General features: G+C 34.9%; 1 protein-coding gene across 3 annotated transcripts in view; it reads right to left on the bottom strand.

The window, feature by feature from the left end:
• LOC118189532 (complement C2-like) overlaps nucleotides 1–23,979 on the bottom strand; it is a 105,746-nt gene that overhangs the window by 30,530 nt on the left and 51,237 nt on the right. For all 3 annotated transcript variants that reach the window (XM_085818349.1, XM_035360158.2, XM_085818345.1), the window contains exons 7-8: nucleotides 16,701–16,875; nucleotides 3,928–4,083 (exon numbers count right to left, since the gene is read on the bottom strand). In XM_085818349.1, the coding sequence (XP_085674475.1) occupies nucleotides 3,928–4,083; nucleotides 16,701–16,875 (331 nt within the window). The remainder of the gene's footprint in view (nucleotides 1–3,927; nucleotides 4,084–16,700; nucleotides 16,876–23,979) is intronic.

Below are 23,979 nucleotides of genomic sequence, written 5' to 3'. Positions count from 1 at the left end.
CCACGACCAATCCATTGAATGCAAGAATAACCTATTCAAATGCCTACAAACAACCAGTTCAAAATGGGCAGTTTCCCCGTCATTTTGGAACCACATGTTGAGCCTTTCATTTACTGGAACATCGTCAAGTAAGAAAGCCGGGAAGAACTTGCTCCAGACAGATCTGATAAAGTACGGCCCGACTAAGTAGTCGCTGACCAAACCTGTTCTTACATTTAGTGCAATGCGATGTTGTGCTGAGTTGTGCCGCAGACCGGTTGGGTTCTCTTGAGCATACAAATGCTCATTCTGCTGATTGAATGCGCCCTCCCTATTGAATGTGCCCTCATATGTAAACACCAAATAAGCTGGAAAATTCACATCTCGGACACTTTGTTGCAGATACTACTATGCGAAATGCACACGTTCAGGATGCTCATCGGAGAGCTGAACCCGTTGAAGATGAAAGGCGTGTAAGGACTTCAGCATTTAAAACACACTGCAACGAAACGCTCTTCAGATAAACAGGTAAAAGTGCATGAGGAACCAGAGATTTTACTACAGAATCGAGCACTTATTGCCCAAATATATTCATCAACTAGAGTACGAAAAAGTGGAATTAAGTGTATGTTTTTTCTCCCAAGGAACGGTGGTTATACATCGGAATGATTACATTTAAACATAAGAAGATAATAACGTAAAATTAGGTAAAATTACATAACTTAACACAAACTATTGAGTATACTCATTAATTACAATACTCGATTAGGTTGTAGGATCTGATACTTTTTGTTATCATAAACCTTGTTAGATCTCACTAAGGAACCTGGCGACTTTTCGCTCAAGCGTAAAAGAATACCAGCACAGAAGATGGGTAAAATAACCCTTTAATTATTCGTAAAACTCTGAACACAAATGCACAAACTTCGTACTTACAATAACATCGACGACTTGCGGTGGAGTTTAAGAATGGTTACACAATAATTTCAAAGATAAAGAGTGGTGCTGGACTAACAATTTAATTTAAGGATAACTAGGCTGATTCAGCATACTTATTAAATAGTCAATAAATAGCCAAAAAGGCGTATCAAAAACTCAGCATATCAAGGACAAACTAGTAACATGTGGTGGCTAGCGAGATCACGCTCTGAATGAACTTCAAGATTCGTCTGACTTTATACTCACTTCACTCAGCTTTAAATTTTCATCCGGGAGAGGAAATGCGAGGGAAAAATGGGAGGTTCAGGAAAGGTAATTAAACGTGTTATGCAAAATAAGGAAACCCCTACAACGTAAATACAGTTGATATTTTGGAGATCGTTGCACTGGAATTTTTGTATTTTTATGTAGATAGCTAAAACATACGAGATTTTATTTTGCTAATATATTGGAATGTCTGGTTCTTGTTATGTGAGGGTAAGACTGTACTGATCTCATATCTTTCAAGTTCATAAATAATGTTCATGGGAAATGTTCAGGATGTTTGGTGTTTCGAAGCATTATGGAAATTGTTGATGTTCAGAATCAATTATTGGGCTGCAACCTAGTCATTGCTCTTTCTGCTTTTTTCTTTTCGACCCTAAGGTGTTACTTGGCATAGGTCCAGTTCTAGAGTACTGAGCTTTTGGTGTATTTTCAAGCTTTTTAGAAACAGGTGACGTTGAGATATCACCAGTGTTTTAATGTTAAGGTATAGCTTGGTGGATTTCCGAATATGCAGGTCACTTGTAAGACGGCAGAAGAACAGGTAATATTCTGCGTTTCCTTTGAGTGCAGAAGTCTCAATTGTAGCTATTGGAGAGGTTCTTAATGACCCGTACTCGCACAAATTTCCATGCAAACTTGCAAAAACACTGTGGTGCGGTTGATGTCTGGTGGTGTGGTGCGGATGAGATTTTCTCGATAAATTCGTTCAGCGGTTTATACATTGACGTCAGTTATTCCATACACTAAGTGCATATCTGCAAGCTCATTGTTCGTACACCGTTGCATGCGCTTAGTATGTTGGCTACCGATTGAATGAGGAAATCTTCACTTTTCCCTACCGCATTTTTGTACAGAGGCGTACGATGACGTTTCGCACCATGAGCTGCTATGCAGTTCTCAATCCTTATTATGTGCCCTACTTCCCCTAAAAGTTTTTCGCTATATGTTTTGAGACACCCTGTATATTATAATATGCATCACTAACAAGTTTAGATGTGTTAACTAACAAGTTAACACATCTAAAGGTTCCTTAATGAAAAATATTGCTGGTATCTAATAGTTAATAGAAGATTTAAAATGTCAACTTTTTCTCAGCTTTAAAACTACTTGCAAATTCTCTACAGTTTCAGTACAGAAGCAGATATTAATGCTTATTTACGCGAGAGATCAGTAAAGAATTAAGTGGTACATAATTAAATTTTCCGCAATTGCAAAACTTTTACATGTAGCTCTTTGACACCCGTTTCCCTATTTTTATCACATTTGTTTTAAATAATATATTTTAGTATAATTTAGATTTTGGAATTAAATATAAAACTTTGCCAGCAGACTTGCTTATTTAACGATGTACTTTAACACGTGCAACAACAAATTTTTCCAGTATTCCAGCTTTCGTTATAAAATCGCAATGGAATAATTATCATTAAAAGTTGATAAAATTAGCTGTAAGGCACTGTTTACATGATTATTTTTATTGTAATAGGTATTATCCAAGATTTGTTGGTAGAAAACCAGAGCTCTCTACGTCATAAAAATTCGTTTAAGAACTTCGCCTAAAGTTCTAACTTCTCGAACGCTATACCATTATGCCAACTTGGTATAAGAACTGACCAGTCACAGCGAAGCAAACATGAACGCTGTCGACGGTTTCTCTGAATCAGCTACACATTTACGCATGTGTAACTTTACATTCCTCCCACTGGCTACGGCTTAAGTCCTGTTAAACATGTGTGAAGGGATTTGGTGACTTTTATGTCTTAAACCATAAAGCCTTCTTCTGCATTAGGCCTAAGTAACCACCATTATCTTTGATTGAGAAGAATTATTCTTAGCACTTTGGAAAAAAGTTATTTCTAGTAATCATCCTGAAAAATAAATGTAGCAAAATATTTGAAAGATAAAGTAATTAATTTATTTTTCCTTCGATTGATGTCCGTTGGGGATACAGTAGTCGCCCGCTTAATGTGTTCGTGGTTAATGTTATCAATCGGAAATTGCAATCGAGTTGGCTAAGGCCCGCACGTTTGTATACGAAAAGATAGAAAATACATAGCTTATTGTGATCAATAATTCGGTTAATGTTATAAAAATATTGCAGAATGATTTTTTTAAAAAATTGGAGTAAAGTTGTCAAATAAAAGATGAAACCTCCAAAGAAAGGTCAAAATGGACTACAGAAATTGGCGGAAACGTGTCGCAAATAAGGGATTAAGTCGCTGAGAAGTTTGCTTTTGATTTAAGAGTACTATGTGTAAAGGAGCTCGTTTACCAAGTTTTTATAATATCAATTAGATCAGTCAGAACTAGCGAATAAAGGATCAGAATCTTAGAGAACTTTGCTTTTTTGTTGCTAAATATCTAAAAAATTTTTCGACGGAAAATATTTGAAAAAAATCAAGTTGGCAGCATCAATGACAGATGAAGATTCCTGCTAGCCGTTTTCTGAATTAAATCGAAGAACTTCATGTGATAAACTTTCTGAGGAAGAAAATGATGAAGCTGGCGAATTTCCTACAAATCTTGAGACGAGGTGTGTCCTTTGAATATTAATTATATTCGTTAGACATACCTCGTATACCTCGTTATATTTAAATAGTTAAATTCAGCTGATATATTGAAATATATTTTTTATCGATTGATGTAATCATTCAGTTAATGTTATCAAAATAGTCATGAACAAACGTGATTATATTAAGCGGCACCTACTATAGATCAATTCTTACCTTTATTTCAGAATCTTACCTTCTGGTGGACGATTTTTAATGATCTTCATTATAGCCTGCAGGTCGCTATATTTATCAAGGATAAAGACGTGACTGAGTGGGGGTTTTGAAGCTATATCCGAAAGCAGCTGCCGGTTAATGCCTCTTCCAATCCCAACAGTGAAAATCTCAAACCCTGTGAACGCAAAACAAGAATAAAGAATACGTGATATATTTTTTATCTCTATTACTTTTTGTTATATATCTCTATAAAGTCAATTAGTTATGCGACAAAATTCATTTACGTGATTTGAAGTAAAATCGTTGCTAAAATTTAGAAGGACTGGACACAGTCGAAGCTCGTTGTAATGAATTTCGAGGAACTGAAGATTTGTTTCGCTATATATAGTACGATATGATAAGGAAGGGGGAAAAAAGGTGAATCGTGTCACAAAAAAATGATAGAAAAATCGATTAGTGAACAGAAAGAACGTTTAGCGTTGCCCCATTTTTCAAAAGTTATTAATAGTAATTATTAAAGTATTAAAAGTTAATTACAATTATTATTATGTACAATTACTGAATTTCTCGTTGTTTTTCAGATTCACCATACGTCAAAAGGTTTCTTAGCTGAAAGGTTATGATTTAAACTAGTGATCTTCAAACTTTGTCTACTCACGAAACACTTAGAAATGTAAGGTTCCTTCATGGAACCCCATCCCACCCTTAGAAAAATATATCTTAATATTTAAAGTAGGTCAGTACATTATACGCATTTTTGGTAAAGACAATTAAAGAAAAGTATTGTATTTTTTTCTTTTTAACTTATCCTAAATTTACGTAATTTTACTTATTAATAGTATTAACTCGTGCTATAGATGTCATGTGTTTTTTGTTGCCACATATGTCGTTGAAATTCCGCAGCGAACATGAATCTAGATCTTGAATACTCATCGACTGAACAATCGAAAAACGGAATTATTCTAGCACGTACGTCGCTGCTGACCATCATTTGGTCCTGATCACTCGTGGATGTAGGTTCTCGTCATGAGCGAGTCCACCGAAGCTGTTTTGCCATCAGGCAACGATGATAACCGTATGGACGATCGTGTCCCTGCGGATGATATTACGACTAACACTAGCGATGGAGTCGCCGACTTAACTGCTCAGGATGATGCGATCAATCAGAATTTTATGCGTTCCCGGATAGTGGATTTGGAGGCCCAAATTGACCACATTAAATCGGCTGTTAAAGCTTACCACCAAAGAATAGTTGTGACGGATGTGGATATCATGACTGAACCTATGGCCAAGTTAATACAGCAACTCGGGAAGGAAGCCGACGATTTGAGAGGCAAGTGCGGTTTAACTATTTCGGCAGGCATAGCTAAGTGAAATATTTCCCCTTGTAGTAATAACACTGTAAAATCTTAAACGTAAATCTGTTAATGAAATTATATTTGATTTAAATGTTAACGATGGATTTCGATTACCTCGTAAAACGAGTAAACAAATTAGAATGGAAAAAATGAAAAATGTACTAGAAGTAAAAAATAAATTTTCTGCCTTAAGTGAAAATGAAAATGATGATTCCTCTAATACTGCTGGCACTTCCCCTCAGGACGTGGTAATTCAGCAAGTTAACAGTTCCCCCCAGGTACCAAAAGTTCTGCCCACAATGGTCAACCCAGGAGAGCTCTCTTTTGGCGAATTCTTAAAGAAACTTGCACTAAGAACGCAAGCAAAATTTTTAGGGAAGATTAATGGGGAATTTTTAAAAGTTTTTCCCCAAACTCCTGAGGATCATCGAACACTTACTGCACTATTTAAAGAAGAAAAAGTCGAGCACTATATTATTAACGAAAAGTATAAGAGACCTGTTAAAGTAGTCATCAGGGGCTTACCATCTAATGCCAATACTCAGGAAATAGCTCAGGCAGTCACTGAAAAAGGATTCGTTGTACAAAAGGTAGCGCAGCTAACTAGACGCAGGACTGGAGTACCCATGCTGACACTCATGCAGTCTGAGAATATTGAAGATATATATGAGCTGAAGGGGCTTATGCTATTCTCCATGGCAGTTGAAAAATTCATCTAAAAAATCAGGTATCTCAGTGCCATAGCTGCCAGAAATTGCATCATTCCTCGGAGAATTGTTTCTTTGAACCTAGATGTGTTAAATTCGCTGAGAAACACAGAACTGTCGAATGTCCAATAAAAGGTCGCACAGGCAATCCCAAGTGTGCGAACTGCCTAGGCCAGCACCCATCGTCGTATCGTGGTTGCCCGAAATTTCCTAAGTACAAACCTGCAATCACCAAGAAAAACCATGTGAAACTTGGTTTTAGTTTTGCTCAGGCTTTGAATCCAACAAATAAGCCTAATAGTGCAGCTAGTGGGGACACATGTCCAGAAAATGCCCTCATTGCTGAATTGCCACAGGCTGAAAATAGAAATGTAAATAAAAATGTAAATAGTAATAATAATAACATGTTTAATTCTAGTAATAAGAGCACTAGGGGCTCAGATATGTTTGAATTCCTAAGATATATGAAAGAAATTCAGAGTATATTTGGACAGGCTAATATAGGAAAAATGATTCAAATTTTTAAAAAATATGTTCCTAAATTTAAAACCCATACTGATAACATTGATAGATTGTTTGTGTACTTCAATGCTCAATGAAATTAATGGCTAGTTTGCAAAATTGTGAAAATTTAAGCATTGTTACATGGAACGCAAATGGCTTACCCCAGAGATATAATGAACTCAGGGATTTTATACAGGAGTACAGTCCTGACGCAGTCTTCTTACAAGAAGTTAAATTAGGCCCCCACCAAAATTATAACTGGGCGAATTACGCCGAAGCTCTGAACAACACACAGTACACTTTACCCACAGGCCAAAGTGAGGATGAGTTAGATGCTCTGGTTGATGAATTTACCAATACCCTTAAAAATGCTCTGATCATAGCAAAGAGGTTCCTGTCTGCAAACGCTCACGAAATCCTGAAATTAAGACATTGATCGAAAGACGTAACAGAGCACGGAAAGAATGGCAACGCTCACGTTGTCCTGATGACAAAAGGTTACTAAATCAGCTCAATCAGGAAGTCAGGTCCCTTACTAATTTACATGCATAACGAGACTGGTCTAATTATTTGGATTCTCTCTCCACTGATGATCATTCAATCTGGAAAGCAGTGTCCAAATATAAGAGATGCTACACAAGTATTCCGCCTCTTAATGGCCGCAACGGAATCGTTTACACCAAAACTGACAAAGCTGAGTTACTAGCTGATAACTATGCATCTCAGTTTTGCACTCACAACATTGCTAACCCAGACGCAGAACACACAGTTAGCTTCACGAATAATCAATATTTTTCAAAAACAAACGCAGACAACATTCGTCTAGCTAGACCTTCGGAGGTTATTAGATATATTGAAAAAAGGAAAGTTAGAAAAAGCCCTGGACGATATGGTGTAAGCACGAAGGTGATTCGACAGATAAGGCATGTGACGCTGTTTAAATTCACTAATATCATCAATTAAGTGCTAACACTCAATTTCTTTCCAAAAGCCTGGAAAACTTCAGTTATTGTTCCTATACCAAAACCTTCAAAGCCGGCCAACGAACCAGCATCATACAGACCAATAAGTCTTCTCTCTACGTTGAGCAAAATTGCGGAAGCAGTCATGCATGATAGAATATTGGAGCATATTAACGAAAAGAGCATGCTTATACCTCAACAGCACGGTTTTAGACGAAAGCATGCCACAACCCATCAATTGTATAGAGTAACGGAATAATTTGCAGAAGGTCTGAATAAGAAAGAGAATACTGGTGCACTTTTCCTCGATATATCGAAAGCTTTCGATAGAGTCTGGCTAGACGGCTTAATCTACAAACTCATAAACTTCGGTTTCCCAAGATACATCATTCACATCACTAAATCTTATCTCTATGAGAGACACTTTGTCGTTCGCTACAAAAACACGTATTCTACTGAGAGGCGCATCTATGCTGGCGTCCCGCAAGGGTCCCTGGTCAGCCGTGGCCTTCGAGATTAGATGGCCTGGTCAGCTGCAGAACCACGTGATTTGACGTCACGTAAGGCGTCTGAATTTTCACCCTTCGCACTGCATTGTGTGGACACTGCAAGTTTTTATTATTCGTGTCTTTTTTATTGCTAAATTTAAGTAATGTTGTTAAGGATATTTTCGTTTTTAAATTGAGATTACTAGTTAACTTATTTGTTAACAAGAATAACGATCGACGTCTATGTAGAGCTGTCTTCATCATACCTGCAAGATGTTGCGTTCCAGCATGCAAATCCAATTACGATTTCACCAATGAATAAGTATTCAAATTTCAAAAAGATACGGTAAAACGAGATTTATGGATCAAAAAAATTCCAAGGAAAATTTTTATTCCAAGTGATCGCAGCGTAGTGTGTGAAAAACATTTTCGAAAAGCTGATATTATTCGCTATGATTATTTACCAACAAACGAAGGTACTTTTATTCAGATGTGCAGAGGGCATCCTAAATTAAATAACGATGCTTACCCATGCAGTTTTTCTGGTTGTCCAAAATACTTATCTGAAAGTCCAACCCCTCAGAGGATGAGCAGGGAGGAAAAAAGAACTAAGATGGAGAAGTATATTTTTAATGAATTTTTGAGAAAGGACAAAATAGCATCATTTGAGGATTTTTCTTCTATGTTACCGAATAAGTTAAATATTTCAGATACTTCAAATATTATTTTACACAAATCTGCTGCTGGTATTTATATTTTATTGCTCAGTTTTCATCCACATCCTAAAATTAAAGTTCTTCAAAATAATATGCATACAAAAATCGATGAAAGGAAACTTAAAAAAGTCAAGAATACGTGATGAAACGATATGAGTATGTAAATGACATTGTTTTATTTTTTGAAAATAGTGTACTAAATATGATGCAGTTCAAATATATTTTCAATAATGTATCTTTTACATTTAAATTTATTAATCCTTTTGCTGTTTCCTTATTATTTAATAATACTTCATAATTTTTCAAAATAAATTATCAATTGCGATTAATTATTGCTTCAGTATACTAGTACAGCTTGCACAGTATTTGCTAATTAGACAGAAATGATGGTTTGTTCTATGTATAGTTGTTTTGCGGTTTTCGTTGGCAAATTTATTGATTTTACGCTTTCGTGAAACATTATATGGATGGCTTTTATTTGTAAATATATTATTTATTATGCATCTACATATAAGTAATAATGTAAATATTATTATAATTATTGCTATAGATAACATATAAATATGTGAAAATTATTCGTTTTCTGTAATGGTGCAGCAAAATTGTAATTTATTTAATTTAAAAATTGGGGATTTAAATTTTTTCTGTGGCTTTTGAACAGCTATTCATTTTATTAAATAGTAATTTAAATGAATTAAAAATGCATTTGCATAATGTTTGGAAGCTCTGAAATATTTATAGTTTTAAGTAAAATAATTTTTATGTCATTTAATTTGCTAAATTATATTTACTTTTGTTAGTGAATTATTTATATTTCTAAATCTTTTCATTCCTTTCATTCCTCTCCTTCTCAAACTGTAAAGACATTTTTATGTTAAAAAATAACAGCCTTTTTATTTACTTATTTCAAAACTTTCTTTTTTGAGTGTATCCTAACAAATTATTACAATACAGTGTAAAAAAAAATGCACAAGATAACCTAAAACATGGCATAGAAAATTTCGTTAATATTTCTTAAAAAATAATATTTATTAAGTTATTAATCTTAACTGCAAATGAATATACGACCTTTTATATACGTTTTCCATTCAAGTCTCTGGAAATTTAATTATTATGCATTATTAAAAACAAAACATTCTAAACCTCGAACGAAACGCTCGTATTCAAATCTGAAGCAAAGAAAGTCACGGAAGGATCAGACGCCTTTCGTGACGTCACTCGCAGCTAACCAGGCCATGTTATCTCGAAGGCCACGGGTCAGCCCGATTTATTTCTTACTCTATGCGAACGACATACCACAGACACCCTGCGCTACACTTGCCGGTTAATCTTTGGATTATGGTAACTTGGCGACTTTTTGGCGAAAATTTGGCGACCAACCCTGCTACAGCAACCTGCTAGTTTTTGCTTAGACGCCATTTTGTTTTCACAAAGTAAAGGCATTTTTTTTTACTCAACATTTTTTTCCAACAATCTGCTAGCCGAATTACGCTTATGCTAGAACTTTTATGGAACAAAAATGCTTAATCATGACGAAGATTAGGTGCGAAATTTGGAGAAAGTGCAGAATCGCAAACTGCTTGCCGCGTTTTTAAGAATTGCACATACACGGTATCCATGTACACGTCGACCTATTTTCACTTAAAAAACATTCCAGAATTGCACAAAAATGGCATTGCGCACATTCTTGATTTTATCCATGTACACTGCTAAAGTCCTAGATAGTAACCTTTATCGCCTTACCAAAATGTCGCCAAACAACCTGTTACCATATTCCAAAGATTAGCCCACTTGTCATGTACGCTGATGATACAGCGATTCTAGCAAAAAACGCATCTTTAGACCAAGTCACACTCGCACTACAAATACACATACATGCACTGGAGGCCTGGCTCCAAAAATGGAAAATACTAATTAACGTTGAGAAATCTGAAGCCATACTCTTCACTAGAAAGAGGACACTTACCCAAAAAATTACTATATATGGCACTGATATCCCGTGGGCCAGGACTGTTAAATACCTTGGTATAACGTTAGATAAAAGATAAACATGGGACCCCACATTACACAATTAGTTTCCAAATTCCGAGCTGCTAAATCAAAACTCTTCCCCTTAATTTCTAGGAATTCAGTTTTGTCTATAGATAATAAGTTACTCCTGTATAAAGTCATGTTACGTTCCATAATAACTTACGCCTGTCCGGTATGGGGCTTTGCCAGCCAAACGTATATTAAAAAATTGCAAGTTCTACAAAATGTAATTTTACGGCAAATTACTAGATGCCGCTGGTTTATCAGAAACAGTGCAATCCATAAGGAGTTCAAAATCCCTCAGCTTAAATGGTATATATCTAAAATTGCCAAAAAATTCTTCAGGAAAATTAGCAGTGTGGAAAACCCAAGTATTCCTCTAATGAATTGTGATATTAATGACAGAAATAACACCAGGAGACCTGGTGCGCTACTTCGTGCATTGAGCTAAATTTTAATGCGCAAAAATGTTATGTTTAATTTCATGTGTTATACACAGGGTAAGGCTGCTGCCTAGGAACCTGGTCTGCGACTGCGTCGCCTAACTAACGTCGCTGCTGACGTCGCGTTACGGACGCCGGTAGCCCCTACACGAAGCTTCTGATTTCTAACTGAATGCATATTTTTATTGTTTAGTTAATAAACATTAGTCAACTGGTGTATGTGTCTTTAAAATTTTTAAAATTATCTTTTTGAATTTTTATTGTGACTCATGGAAACCCAAAGTTTGATGCGCAGAACAGCAGGGTTCCGTTGGCTTAGAACCGTCCATCGTTTACACATTTCTACCTAATATACACATTTACAATTAAGAATAAGCATTAAGAATTGAAAGTGTTGCCTGGCAGCTGAATCAAAGAACTCGAATGATAACAAAGACCCGATTCAAGCTCTTTGTCTCAACGGATCCATGGTTCTTTGGGTCAATGCATGACATAACAGTATCTTCTAATGTATGCTTATAATGTATTTTGGTTTTCCAAGAATTGAGTGCTACACCTGGCTTGCATAGCCTTGCTTTTAAAACACAGAGAAGGGTGAGATTAAAGATAAAGGAATAGTAACCTAAAGGTGTTTTTCTTTATTCTAATAGCCTAAACTGGATGGGAAAAACTTTGAAAAATAGAAAACATTTACTGTCTAATATGCACAGAGTTCTTTATATCCTATTTTTCATATATATGGAAGCTCGCTATAGCTACGGTTGCCATACGTCTCGTACCTACAAGACTGTTACTGTACTTCACTATTCAGAACCGTGTTATCTCTAAAGTGGTGATGACTGGATTACTCTCAACTAAGTTCCTGAACAGGAAGAACCAGAACGTAAAATTGCACATTTACAAATAAGAAAAATCGATATTGGCAATGCTGAGATTCTATTTAACCAGTCTGCATATCTAAAAGTTTATTTAGAGAAAAATAATACCTACTAAAACTTCGAAGCAACTATGAAATTGAGTATAGACGAAAAATGGCTAAATTATTTTGCAGATACAAAGTGCATTGATCAGGAGTCAAGACTAATACGTAGTATTTGCCATTCCAGTCCACTACGCAAATGTGGAGAGAATATTTTCCCTAATGTCAAGCACGGATAAGTAGCAGATATTTTTTTGCCGTTATAACACAGAAAAGAGACTTTTCTTCGCTATTTTTAAACTGTTTTTCAATTTGATTCTTTATAGCGAAAGCATATAAATTGTATCCTAAATGATCTAGTTCTAAAAAGTTTTCTGTTAATTCTCAACAAGTGCATTATTAATTAAACGTAATCACCTTGAACAAGAAGAAATTAATACATTTCAGTCGAACATTTCAAAGAATTATTTGTAACCCCTAATTAACCAATTAATTAATGGTTAACTAGGCAAATGATTAATTTCTAGTTAACGGCATCTTACACACAATTGGCAAGGTAGTCCTTAGGTTTTTTAACGCAGTTTCTTTATTCAGTGGTCAGACGAAAGAAACAGGCTGTCAGTGGAAACTGAAGTAATATTAATTTTATATTTGATATATAATAATTATAATTGGATTGATTTTGACATATAATATTTATGATTATTTTGATACATAATAGTTATAATTTTGATATAATTTTAAAATGACTTGCACAAAATTTTGTAATTATCTGAAAGAAGAAAATAATATAATAAATAAAGTAAAAGCACCTTTAAATATGACTAAGCTAAAAAAGATTAGTTTTGCATGACTTTTGCTATTCTACGTTGTGAGAACCACTTGCTTATCTTCTAAGTCAGTGCTCTGCAACCTTTTCTCACCTGCGACGCACAAAAAATCTTTCTGGAATTTCGTCGCACACCAAAGAGTTCCGAGTTATCAAGGAAGTGCCGAAAAAATTCAAATGCTGACACACTTAGAATCACACACACAACCACACAACAGTGAAATATATAAAAACATTATAAAAAGACATTATTAAGGAAAACAAATTGTCATTGTGTATTAAATACATGATAAAAAATTGCAAAATGTCAAATACATGTATTTGATTGCGGCACACCTATATCCTACTCATTGCACACCAGTGTGCCGCGGCACACCGGTTGCGGAGCACTGTTCTAAGTGACAACTGTGTAGAAAGATAGTGTAGGAACTACACAGGAGAAGGTTTAAAAGTACCTTTTATTAAACTCTTTAAAATTCACAATGCTACAACTTGACACTAACACACTACGCCTCACTCGGGCGGTAACTCAAATAAATCACAAAAACTGAAATAAAAATTATAAAATCGAAGATATTAATAACTAGAAGATATTGATAAGCTACAGGGCTCAGAAACTTAAAACCGCGTCGAAACTACTGACAGCAAAGTAAACGCTGATATGCCACGTAAACCAGCAATAACTGCGGGAATAGAAACTCACTCAACAGAGATGACGGCTATAGCCTTAAATTCTCTAAACTTTTCCTTCTAAAACTCGCTTCACGAGCGCTATCAAATTTAAACATTCTAGCATTGGCAAATAAGAGAATGAAGGCTTATAGCAAAGCTTAAAATTAAACTTAAGTTGTTAGTTAAAATAAATATAAATCTCTACAACGTAATGATTCTATTAGATTGTTTTATCGATTTTTTATCAGAGTAAAACTAATCTTTAACTGCCCACTTATTCACGTTTTATTTATTTAACACTTAAACATTCCGTATCAGTGCTTGGCAATTATGACAACCCTAGCTATAGTCGTATAAAATAAATAATATTAAGTTTGCAGGAAACTGGATGGGGCCCGAAAGATGGTTCGTTATATCTAACGGGGGGAGGGGAGTCGTTATGAACCAGGTTCGCTATAGCGAAGTTTGATTGCGATGTGAAAACGTTTCGTACATACAACAAAAGTCCAGTTCAACTGAAGTTCGCTTCGTTAAAATGGTGGAATAAAATTACATGGAATTAGTGAATTCATGAGTCGGTCTTTTTCACTTTTTTAAATCATTTTTTGGTTCCTCACTTATGTAAAAATGTATATTTCATATTTTATGTAATAAACAAGTGATTTCAACAAACTGTATATAAAAATAATCCACCGTAAAATCTATATTTAGGGTAGCAAACAAATACCGGCGTTCGTTAATGAATTATTCCAATTTTTGAATTTACTTTATGCTGAAAAGTTTTCCTTGTCTGAGGCGTTGCCGGCTGTCACCTTCATCACATCCGGAGGAGTAGGGACGACTTCCAGAAATTTAACATTGATTGCCTATTGCAGCATGTATAATTTTCAAGAAAAAGCTGTAGCGCCTCATTTCACAAATTAGAATTTCTACATATTTTTATTTTTGAAATTGAGATTAATTTTAAAAATTTAGCATATTTATCGAGCATAATTAACGTTCCAAATAATTATAAAGCTATTGCATGCTTTCAGGACTGGATATTTTTTTAGCTTTTCCTATGCTGTAAGGAAATTTGTAACTACTTTTTTTAGAAAATAATATTTTAAATTTGAACTAATAGAAAATTTCAAACAAGCAATTTTCTCTTGCAATTTTTATGCTTTTTATTGGTGTAAATAAGTAAAATATATTAAAATATTTAAAAACGAATTTTTGAAAGTTTTGTTTAAAATTCTAAATTGTGCTGCTTTTCTAAAATTATAGATGAGTATATTAGCACAATTTCTATAAAGGAATTTTATTTCAATTATATTTCATAATACATCATAGTGATAAACACTTTTGACTCCTTAATAAATTTTATACATTTAATTCTAATATTAAAATTGTTTTTAACCGTAATAATTAATTTTGCTTGTATTTTATAATGACTTTTTTAAATTTATTTTTAGTTCTGCATAAGATTTTTTTTTTATTTATTGTTAATTTAATTTATTAGCCCATGCATGAATACATGTATGTTTCTCGCACTGTGACAAAAACGACAGTATCTAGAGCCATCGAATTTTGAATAATGTAATCCTCCACCCGAACATAGGCATTTGGACTGCCGAATTTCGAATTTGTTTTAATCTATTTCACATTTTGTAAATTTTAACGAATTTTTGATTAACAAACTCAGCGAGTTCAGAGCGAGCACTGTTCGGATATGCTGTTTTCAAATGTATGTGGTTTACGGGCGAAGAACATGATATTCAATAAATATAGGTAACACACAAAACTTTAAAAAAAGAGTGCTTCTAGATTTTATTTTATCTTTTTTTTTTTCCCTTCATTACGCTCAGAAAATTTTATGCTCCGAATTTTATGAATTATTGAAATAACTAATCCACCTTAATGTAAATAATTTAATGATCATATAATCAAATAAATATGATCGTTTTGCAATGTTATTATAGTTTGAAAAATCACTGCCTGAAAATGCTCATTAAATTTTTTAAAAAACGTTATCAGATCTTGTTTAATTTTACATTATTTATATCAAAGCATCGCGTACTATCAATCTTATTTAATTTTACTTTATTTTTAAGCAAAATTAAGTTCATAAATTTTGTGCTTATAGTGTTTACTGTTTTATCAAAGTAAAGATGTTTGTACAAAAATTACGCGTGAAAAAAATGCGCGAAATGCAGTAAAAAGTGCTTTAATGAGATATATTAAATCCTGTTTGGAAAAAACTGTGGCTTTCATAAACTCATCACTATACAACGTATCACATTTAATAATTAAAAAGAGTTATGTGATACAAACGCCATAGGTTTCAGTGTTAAAGTAAACCAGATCGTCCCTACTCTTTCTTGCCGACATGTCGGTGACGGGCGCCCCGCCCACCGGGTTAGTCTATCTCTTATAAGGTCCATGCTTACACAAGTCAAGATACTGCGAGTTTGCTCTTGTGTGATGTCACTATATAGTTCCCATTCTGCTCAAAAGCAGCTACTCTCTTTGTGGCTTTTTTCTCCCACTAGCGTTAGGAAGAGCCTAATCTTGTTTCTCAATTGATCTGACACAAGTGAAAGAAACGAAGATACAAAAGGAATTCTTTTGAGCAGTCACGTCTAATAAGAACAAATATAACCTTGTCTGTTATATAATATATAATGTATTTTGTCTGTTACCAGACTGTACCTGCGTTTTCATGACTTTTGTACTCAAGTCATTAGACAGACAAGGTTATGCTCTTTGAAGATCAAACCTTTCTCTTTCCAATGCTCGATAGAGTGACGTCACCGCATTCCAGATGTCAATCAAAGTTAGTTCGTTCGCTGATTGGAGAACCACATTCGTACCGCATTAACAGAAACGGGGCATAATAATTCAGACTTTCATGTTAACACTATGGTTGACCTTGGTCGAGAAGGGCAAACCTTGTAGTACTATAATTTTGCAATAACAACAAGAAAGTCTACAACCGAAACAACGAAGCAGGTGAGACGAGCTAACATGTTCTGTACACTCACGCAGCCGGTTTTTCGTGCGTCACCCTGTATTAATGCATGTGCAACTAAGCATTAAATTGAATTTTATGTTAGGAACATAAATTGATGAATTCTAACAATTAATTAATAGCATTCATATTAAATAAACTTCTCGGAATTACCTGCGTCACTTTTCAGAATCTGGGCTAAGTGTTCTGGGTCGATACCTTCGCTGCCAATATTCGGTTCTCCATCTGTGAGTAAGAAGATTGCCTTCTTAGCTTTTGGCCTTAATCCTTCAGTTACTAAAGCCACTTTTAAAAGAGCCTTTTCCAAAGCAGTTCCTCCTCCGTTTGCCTGTAATTAAAAATCTGAAATGAGTTTTATTGTTTTCATTTCTGTCTTTTAAATTTAGGGAATTTAAAACTTTCTTCTTGTATGGTTTTGTGGCATAGGTGTCTTAACACTCAGCTAACAGTTGGGTAACTCGAGTTCGATTTACGATGACAAACAGCTGACTTAACCAGAGCTTAAATTGCGCCGGAGCTAAACGGAATTCAGCGCTGATGCTTCTTATTTTTTTTTTTTTTTTTTAGATAAATCGTAATTTTAGCCGGAGCGCACCAGAACCCTGAATAAGAAGGCTCCGGAGATTTTTTATGTAACTGAACCACAATTTCAATAGAACATTCTTCTAATCTCGAAAATCTTATTTTAATAATAAGTAAAAGTTAGAAATGGATTCTAACTTTGAATACATTCCTCTCTTTTCCTGGAAAACAAACTCTTGGGCGGAAATTAAAACTGTTCAGAAAAGAATAGCTCCCACCCACATGTCAAAGGCTTCTTCTCAAGGAAATGCAATGAAGTTGTGAGAGTGGGTAAATTTTTCGCGAAAATGCTAGAAGTGATCACCCTGGTCGTGAATACCCGATGCAGTGTCTTCCCACGGAAAATAAACCGTAGACTTTCTGATGTGAGGTAACAAGTGGGGTGAAAATTATCACATGCGCGGAAAATTACTTTGCCTCACAGCTTACAGACCAGTCCTCGGACTCTGGGAAAATTTTTTCCCCGTTACATTATGTTTCACATTTGGAATTGTATCGTCAGAAAATGTTGACTCTTCTCTCTTTGTTTCATATCTGCACAATTCTCTGTTAAAAGTTCCCCCTCGCTCTGCTACTATTTTTAGCATCTCTCTACTCTCATTACTGACGCTTTAACCGTAGTTTCTGACTGAAATTGTAGTTTCGATCACACCCCAAGTAAGTAAAGCTGCGGTATTTTATTTTATCATTTATTCATTTGTATAAATTTAGTAATTTATTGAGTTTTTATTTATCTCTTTACATTTTATTGAATTTTAATTATTAATTATTTTGATATGTTATTAGTTATTTTATGTATCTATTTTGTCCCTCTCCTGCAGGGCTTTGGCACTTTTATATATATATATATATATATATAAATTAAGAATGGAACTTTCTGGTACATTCTGCTGCCTTTCCCCCCCCCCGCAGAAAAAAGCCTAATGACCGAACAAAATAAGATTTGGGTTAATTTCTATTCTTTATTATCTGTTACTTACACTAAATAACCTTCTGTTCAGGCTAGTATGCTTACAATATCCCAAACTTTACAATTTTTCTCAGGAGATACGTGGGAAAAAAAAAAGCATTCAAGAGGAAGGAACGAAGCTCTGATAAACTCCAAAGCAGTCAATCCGAAAGAAATCACAACAATATTTCAAAATGGCCAGAAGATTTAAGTCAGGAATGGACAAACTTCATATCATCAGGAGACCATGATAGAATGCGTGAACATTCAAGAGTTGTAATTAGAAATTTACCGTATTTACTTGCGCATTTTTCCTTCTAGTTTCTTAGCACAATATTCTGAACATTTTTAAGCACTCGCATAATTTCCCTCTTCCTCAAGACGTTCAAAAAACGAGCTTCCCTAAATTTTAAAATGCATTCGCTGCGTAACGTGTCTCTTTTAATTGATTTGATCATCGAATTTTAAAGCAATAAAAGTGAAGAACTAGAAACGGAAACATATAAGGTTCTTGATAGTTCTAAAGATCATTGCATGTGGAAAGACAGACTGAACGGTGACGAAAACGATAGCAAAGGGTTACAATGGCGACGACTTGCAAATTATGACATAAGACTCAGTAGCACTTCCTAGCAGCATTAAATGATTTGAGGACTAGGGATTAGCAGTGGACAGTAATAAAAGCTCGACAGTAATAATACTGAGAATGCTCCGATTCAAAGAAACAATAAGTTTATGGGACAGGACTTATGTTTATACTGACTATGAGCAAAGCATTCCCGACCCACCTTGCCACCCGGTCGAATTCAACATCTCGATTAACTGCAGGTCACCAACGGGATTTAAAGCCACTGCAATCTACACGATGGTTCCAAAGGAGAATGTAGCACCGGTAGCGGATACTGTGTTCTACATGGGAACCAGATCTTAACGATCTGGGAAAGAAAGCTTAAGCATCACACAGTTTTTCAGGCTGAACTGATTGCATTAAAAGCTGCACTTGTCTACGCACTGGAAAATAACTATTCCAGTGTATATTCAGACTCAGCCTCTAGCCTTCAGGCAATCCAAGGCACATGTAGTAAAAATCCACTCGTCAAGACCATACAAAAACTCTTACTAAGAACACCAAAATACTATAAGCCTGAACTCCAGTGGGTACCTGCCCACACCGGAATACTGGGTAATGAAATTGCAGATGCAATAGCCAAAAGAGAAACAACTGACCCCCACACTTGACGTGCCTCTCCGGGCTCGTTCTTAAAAGCTGAGCTCGAGAATTATTCAAACGTTGGCAACATTTGTGGAAGACATAGACCATCGGCAGAAGAGTTCACAGATTTGTTTCCAAAAGTCTGCCGGCTTCTAAAAAGTGGCTCGTCTCACTTCACCCAGTTTCTAACAAGACATGGTCCCTTCATGACTTACTTGCATCGCTTCAGACGACGTGGAAACGACCATTGCTCATGCGGGATGGCAGGAGATCCCTATCTGTTCGCTTGCAGAGAGACTGCCAAACATCGTCTTAGGCAACCAGTAGCAAACCACATCCATGCGTGGGCCGAAGCTACTTCAAAAAATCGCAATGCATTGAAACGCATATGGGATTGCATAAATATTGCACGCAAAATCTCAGACCGGCTGGAGTAATTCTCAGCTGCCATCCTCTTCACCAGCACAGCCCCTGCATGCTCTGTACCTGATTAATTAATTTTATCTTAAGTTAGCTTTTTCGGCTATTCTTATTCCCTGTATATACTTATCTCCTTGAACTGAATTATGAACCTTGAATTATGTATTTTGCCTTATTTTATGTATTGATATCACTGTTTTGCCTTTTTTTTTTTTTTTTTTTTTTTTTTTTTTTTTTTTTTTTTTTACTTTATATATTATTTATTTCGCTTTTTAGTATTTTACTTCTTATTATTTTTAGCATTGCTATTTAGTATTTAACCCTATTTTAGATATTATTTTTTACTGTTTTATCAGTCACTCTGTTAATTGCTCATATATTACACTGTACTCATTTATTGTTCACGTTGTGGATGCCTTTTGTAACCACCTATCCATAAACTCTGTAAATATGTAACTGAAATTGTTCTTCTCACCCGCAATGCATCCTTCTTCCATCACTGCACTATCGTCTCGTCCAGTATTTGTTTGCACTGCCCCCAGCACTCGTCTTGAGCACAATATGTACCAAAGTGTGTTATATTGATCAAGTTATTTCCGTCAGCGGGCTACATGGCTGATATGCCAACTGCCCCAGTGTACCAGCTGCCCTGCTGTCGGTGGAAAGAAAAAAAGTAATAAAAGCTGTGAGATTTAAGATGCAAGGAATAAGAAATGAAGATATCTTATTAGATAGTGTATTATTACTGTGCATTTCTATTGGAATGTTTAGGTTTCTTTTAAATAAATAATACTATCATAGTTACTTATAGTTAATCCATGAATACTTTTCGTGTGTTTTGTTTTACTGTAAACGCGTCCTCCAAATAATAAATCGCATAAATTTCCTTTCTTTATATTCGTACGATAGAATCAATAAAAAAAAAAAAAAAGAGAGGACATCGAAGTAAATACGTATATCTTTTAATTATGAAAATGTTTCTAGGCAACAAAAAAATCTTTGAAATATATTGGAAAACACTTCACGTTTTTTAATCAACGGGGTTATTTTGTAAGGTTTTGTTTTAGTTAGCCAGTTATTCTATCATTTTGGCTTTTTATATACGCCTACTTTCGCCTACTTCCATCAGAATGCCAAATAGTTTTAAATATAAATAATCAATTTCAAGAATTATAATTATCAGAGAACATTTGGCAACTTAAGATGGCATCTACTCTGCTTTGAATTTCTATTATTTGCTATAGCTAGCAGGCAAAGATCACTTTGATTCTTCGCGAGTGATTAGCCAGAGGTAACCGAGGTTAAGTTAGGGCTTTGCTGATATCGTGAACTAGTACAAGGCAATTGAAATATGATTGGGAGTGTTGCTGCTACAAACTGCTACTCATGCACAACACTCAGATTCTTCGAATGAGTACAGCCACCATCCCCACTTTACCTGCCATGCAGATTAGAACTTGCTCAGTTGTACCTTGCAGTCGCGAGAGTAATGAAGGAACAACACCTGCCTCTGAGACTGGAACAATGCGTTGTGATAAAATTTCTCGTTCGTAAAAAGGGCCAGTTATCTAAAATTTGGAAGAGATCCTAAGCACAGCATGGGAAAGAGTATCTCCTTAAGACCCATACGTTTGAGTGGTGAATGAGGAACGACAGCGCATAGAAAACATCCCTCCACTTAGACAAACACTCATTGTGCTAATACAGTTATTCGTGAGACAAGGCGGATTACTATCAAAGAACTTGCATCGATGCTTTCAGTCAGAGTTGGCAGTATAGAAACATTGTGGAAGCACATTTGCACTATGGCAAGTGCACTATGGTCTGATGGATGCGTCGTGCATTGACTGACGAGAACAAGCTAATGCGCATGCAAATTCCCAGTTCTCTCCTATGGCGTTTGAAAATGAAGGGAATGTATTTTGTAAGTCCATAGTGATCATCAATGAAACGTGTGTCTAATCCCGAGTTCCAGATTTAAATCCCACTTGGGAGGCATGCAGTTTGTGGGTAATGAAGCTGTCACCGTCAGATCGGATTCGAAGCCAGCTGAAAAACTTCTATGAAAAGGTCATGAAAATGCTTCTAGGACGTTGGCCAAAATGCATCGACTCTGGACGAGAGTACGTTGAAAAGTGACATTTGAACTCTTTCGTTTGCAATAACGGTTTGGTTAAAGAAAAAAAAAAGTCATCATACTTGAAGTCCCATGTACATTTGATTTAACTTGAGAAATTGTTATTCTTCCCGAAAGCCAGCAGACATTTTATGTCAATTTCAGTTTGTACAAAGTCAGATCGATATGCTAATAAACGTTTTTTATTTTGGTTACGCTATTTCTAGCTAAGAAACAATACAGGACGAAAAATCGTTCGATCATATTTTACGGTCACCGCTGTGGGGTAGAACTTTACATTTAATAAAGTAACCAATTAATTTGTAAATTTAAATAAATAATTTTTGCTGCTCTTCATTTGACTTCGAGAAATAAAAATGTTTCTACGATACAAAGTATTAAAATTCAGAACTATGTAGCGAACATTCTTTTTCTTTCCTTTTCCCCCTAGATAAAAAGCAAGCACCTTTTTTTTTTTTTTTTTTTTTTTTTTTTTTTTTTTTTTTTTTTTGTTTTGTTAGCTGATTTTAATAAGAATAAACTCCAAAAAAAAAAAAGAAAGAAAGAAAGAAAAAGAACGGTGACCTCTTTACGATCTTTACAGTAACATCAAAACCTTCGCATATAGTGAAGATTAACATAATAATCTCTATTATTAAATAACTAAGGATCTGTATGTATGTAACGTTTGGTATGTTCCTAACATTGCACAAAAAACACTGAACCCAGAGTCACCGAACTTTGAATACACACCGTCCTCCACCCGAACATAGGCACCTCGAAGCCAAAATTTTGAATTTAGAATTATTTTTTACTTATATCATATTTTGTCCGAATTTAATGACTTTTTGATCAGTAAACTCAGCGATCTAAAAGCAAGCAGTGGTAACACTGTTCGAAGTGAAACATTTTTATCTCCAAATCGACAAACTGTTGTCATTCGGAGAAAATGTAAGATCTCCTAAATTTTAATCGACAAACTCGGCTATTTTAAAGCACTGCGTTTAAAATGCCTGAAAAGTAATATTTATATCTTCCTCGCGCCAGCGTGTTGCCGTTCAATTAAGGGTAAGATATTTAATTTCCATTAATCTGCTTGTTGTTGAGTAACAAACTAACGATTTTAAGCAATAAATGCAGTTCTTAAGAATGTTTTTTTAACTTTTTAATCTGCTTGAATGAAATAAAAATGCATTTAAATCATGACATGGCTATGAAGAAATATTAAAAATTATCATACAATGGCACTAGATGGACTCACTAAAATCATTATATATTTTTTGTATTTTTATGCTAACTATTTTAGACGGCTGACCGCGCAAGTGGCTAGTTGGGGGGGGGGTCAATGTTTAGCCCTCGTATTACGCACGCACCGCTTTGGAATACATAAAACAAATCAAGTATAGAGCTTGCTGCAATAAACTGCTGAGTTTGATATGCAAAATAATCTGACATATTTATAAAATTCTCTGTCGAAATGTATTCCATAATTTAGCTTTTCCCACATAGTTAACTTTAAACCAAGACAAGGAAATCACGCCTAGCCTTAATTCATTCTATATACACCTTTTAATCTTTTTCCAATGCAAATTAAAACTATTTTAAGACTATTTAGCTTTTTCGAAAGCAAAGAATATAAGACATTAACTATTCTATCGCCGGGTTTCGAACCAAGGTTCGTCTAGTTGTTAGCTGAACGTGCACATATACCAGAGAGTACGTAAGGTGAAATGCGATAATTTCTTATTATGATATTCGTGAAACCATTCAATAATATTTAAGGTACTATATAAATACAACAAGTTGTTAATTCATTTTTCACAAGTGCTGTTTTGATAGCCATTGTAACAGAAAGTTCTGCACTTAGCGTCACTTGGATATGAAGTCCCCAAATTAGGATTATCGCCACCAGAGGTGCTATTAATCTGGATCCTCACATTTTTGTCCGCATCACTTTTCAAATGTAATGCTGCTACCAAATGTTATCGCCATGCATTGTGTGAAACGAAACCATATAGCGAATATTAAAAACTTATACGGCAACATTTAACACTCTATTGGGAATGCTAAAGTTTTTTTTTTTAACTTTTTGTAATTTTGCTGTTGAACTTTGTATGGGTAAATGATGTTTAATAAATATAGCTTAAAAGAC

This window comes from Stegodyphus dumicola, chromosome 1, assembly GCF_044657685.1.
Source record: "Stegodyphus dumicola isolate Sdum_Otavi_A_Nest chromosome 1, ASM4465768v1".
In the NCBI taxonomy this organism is placed as follows: Eukaryota; Metazoa; Arthropoda; class Arachnida; order Araneae; family Eresidae; genus Stegodyphus; species Stegodyphus dumicola.
This window is presented reverse-complemented; position numbering and strand designations above follow the sequence as displayed.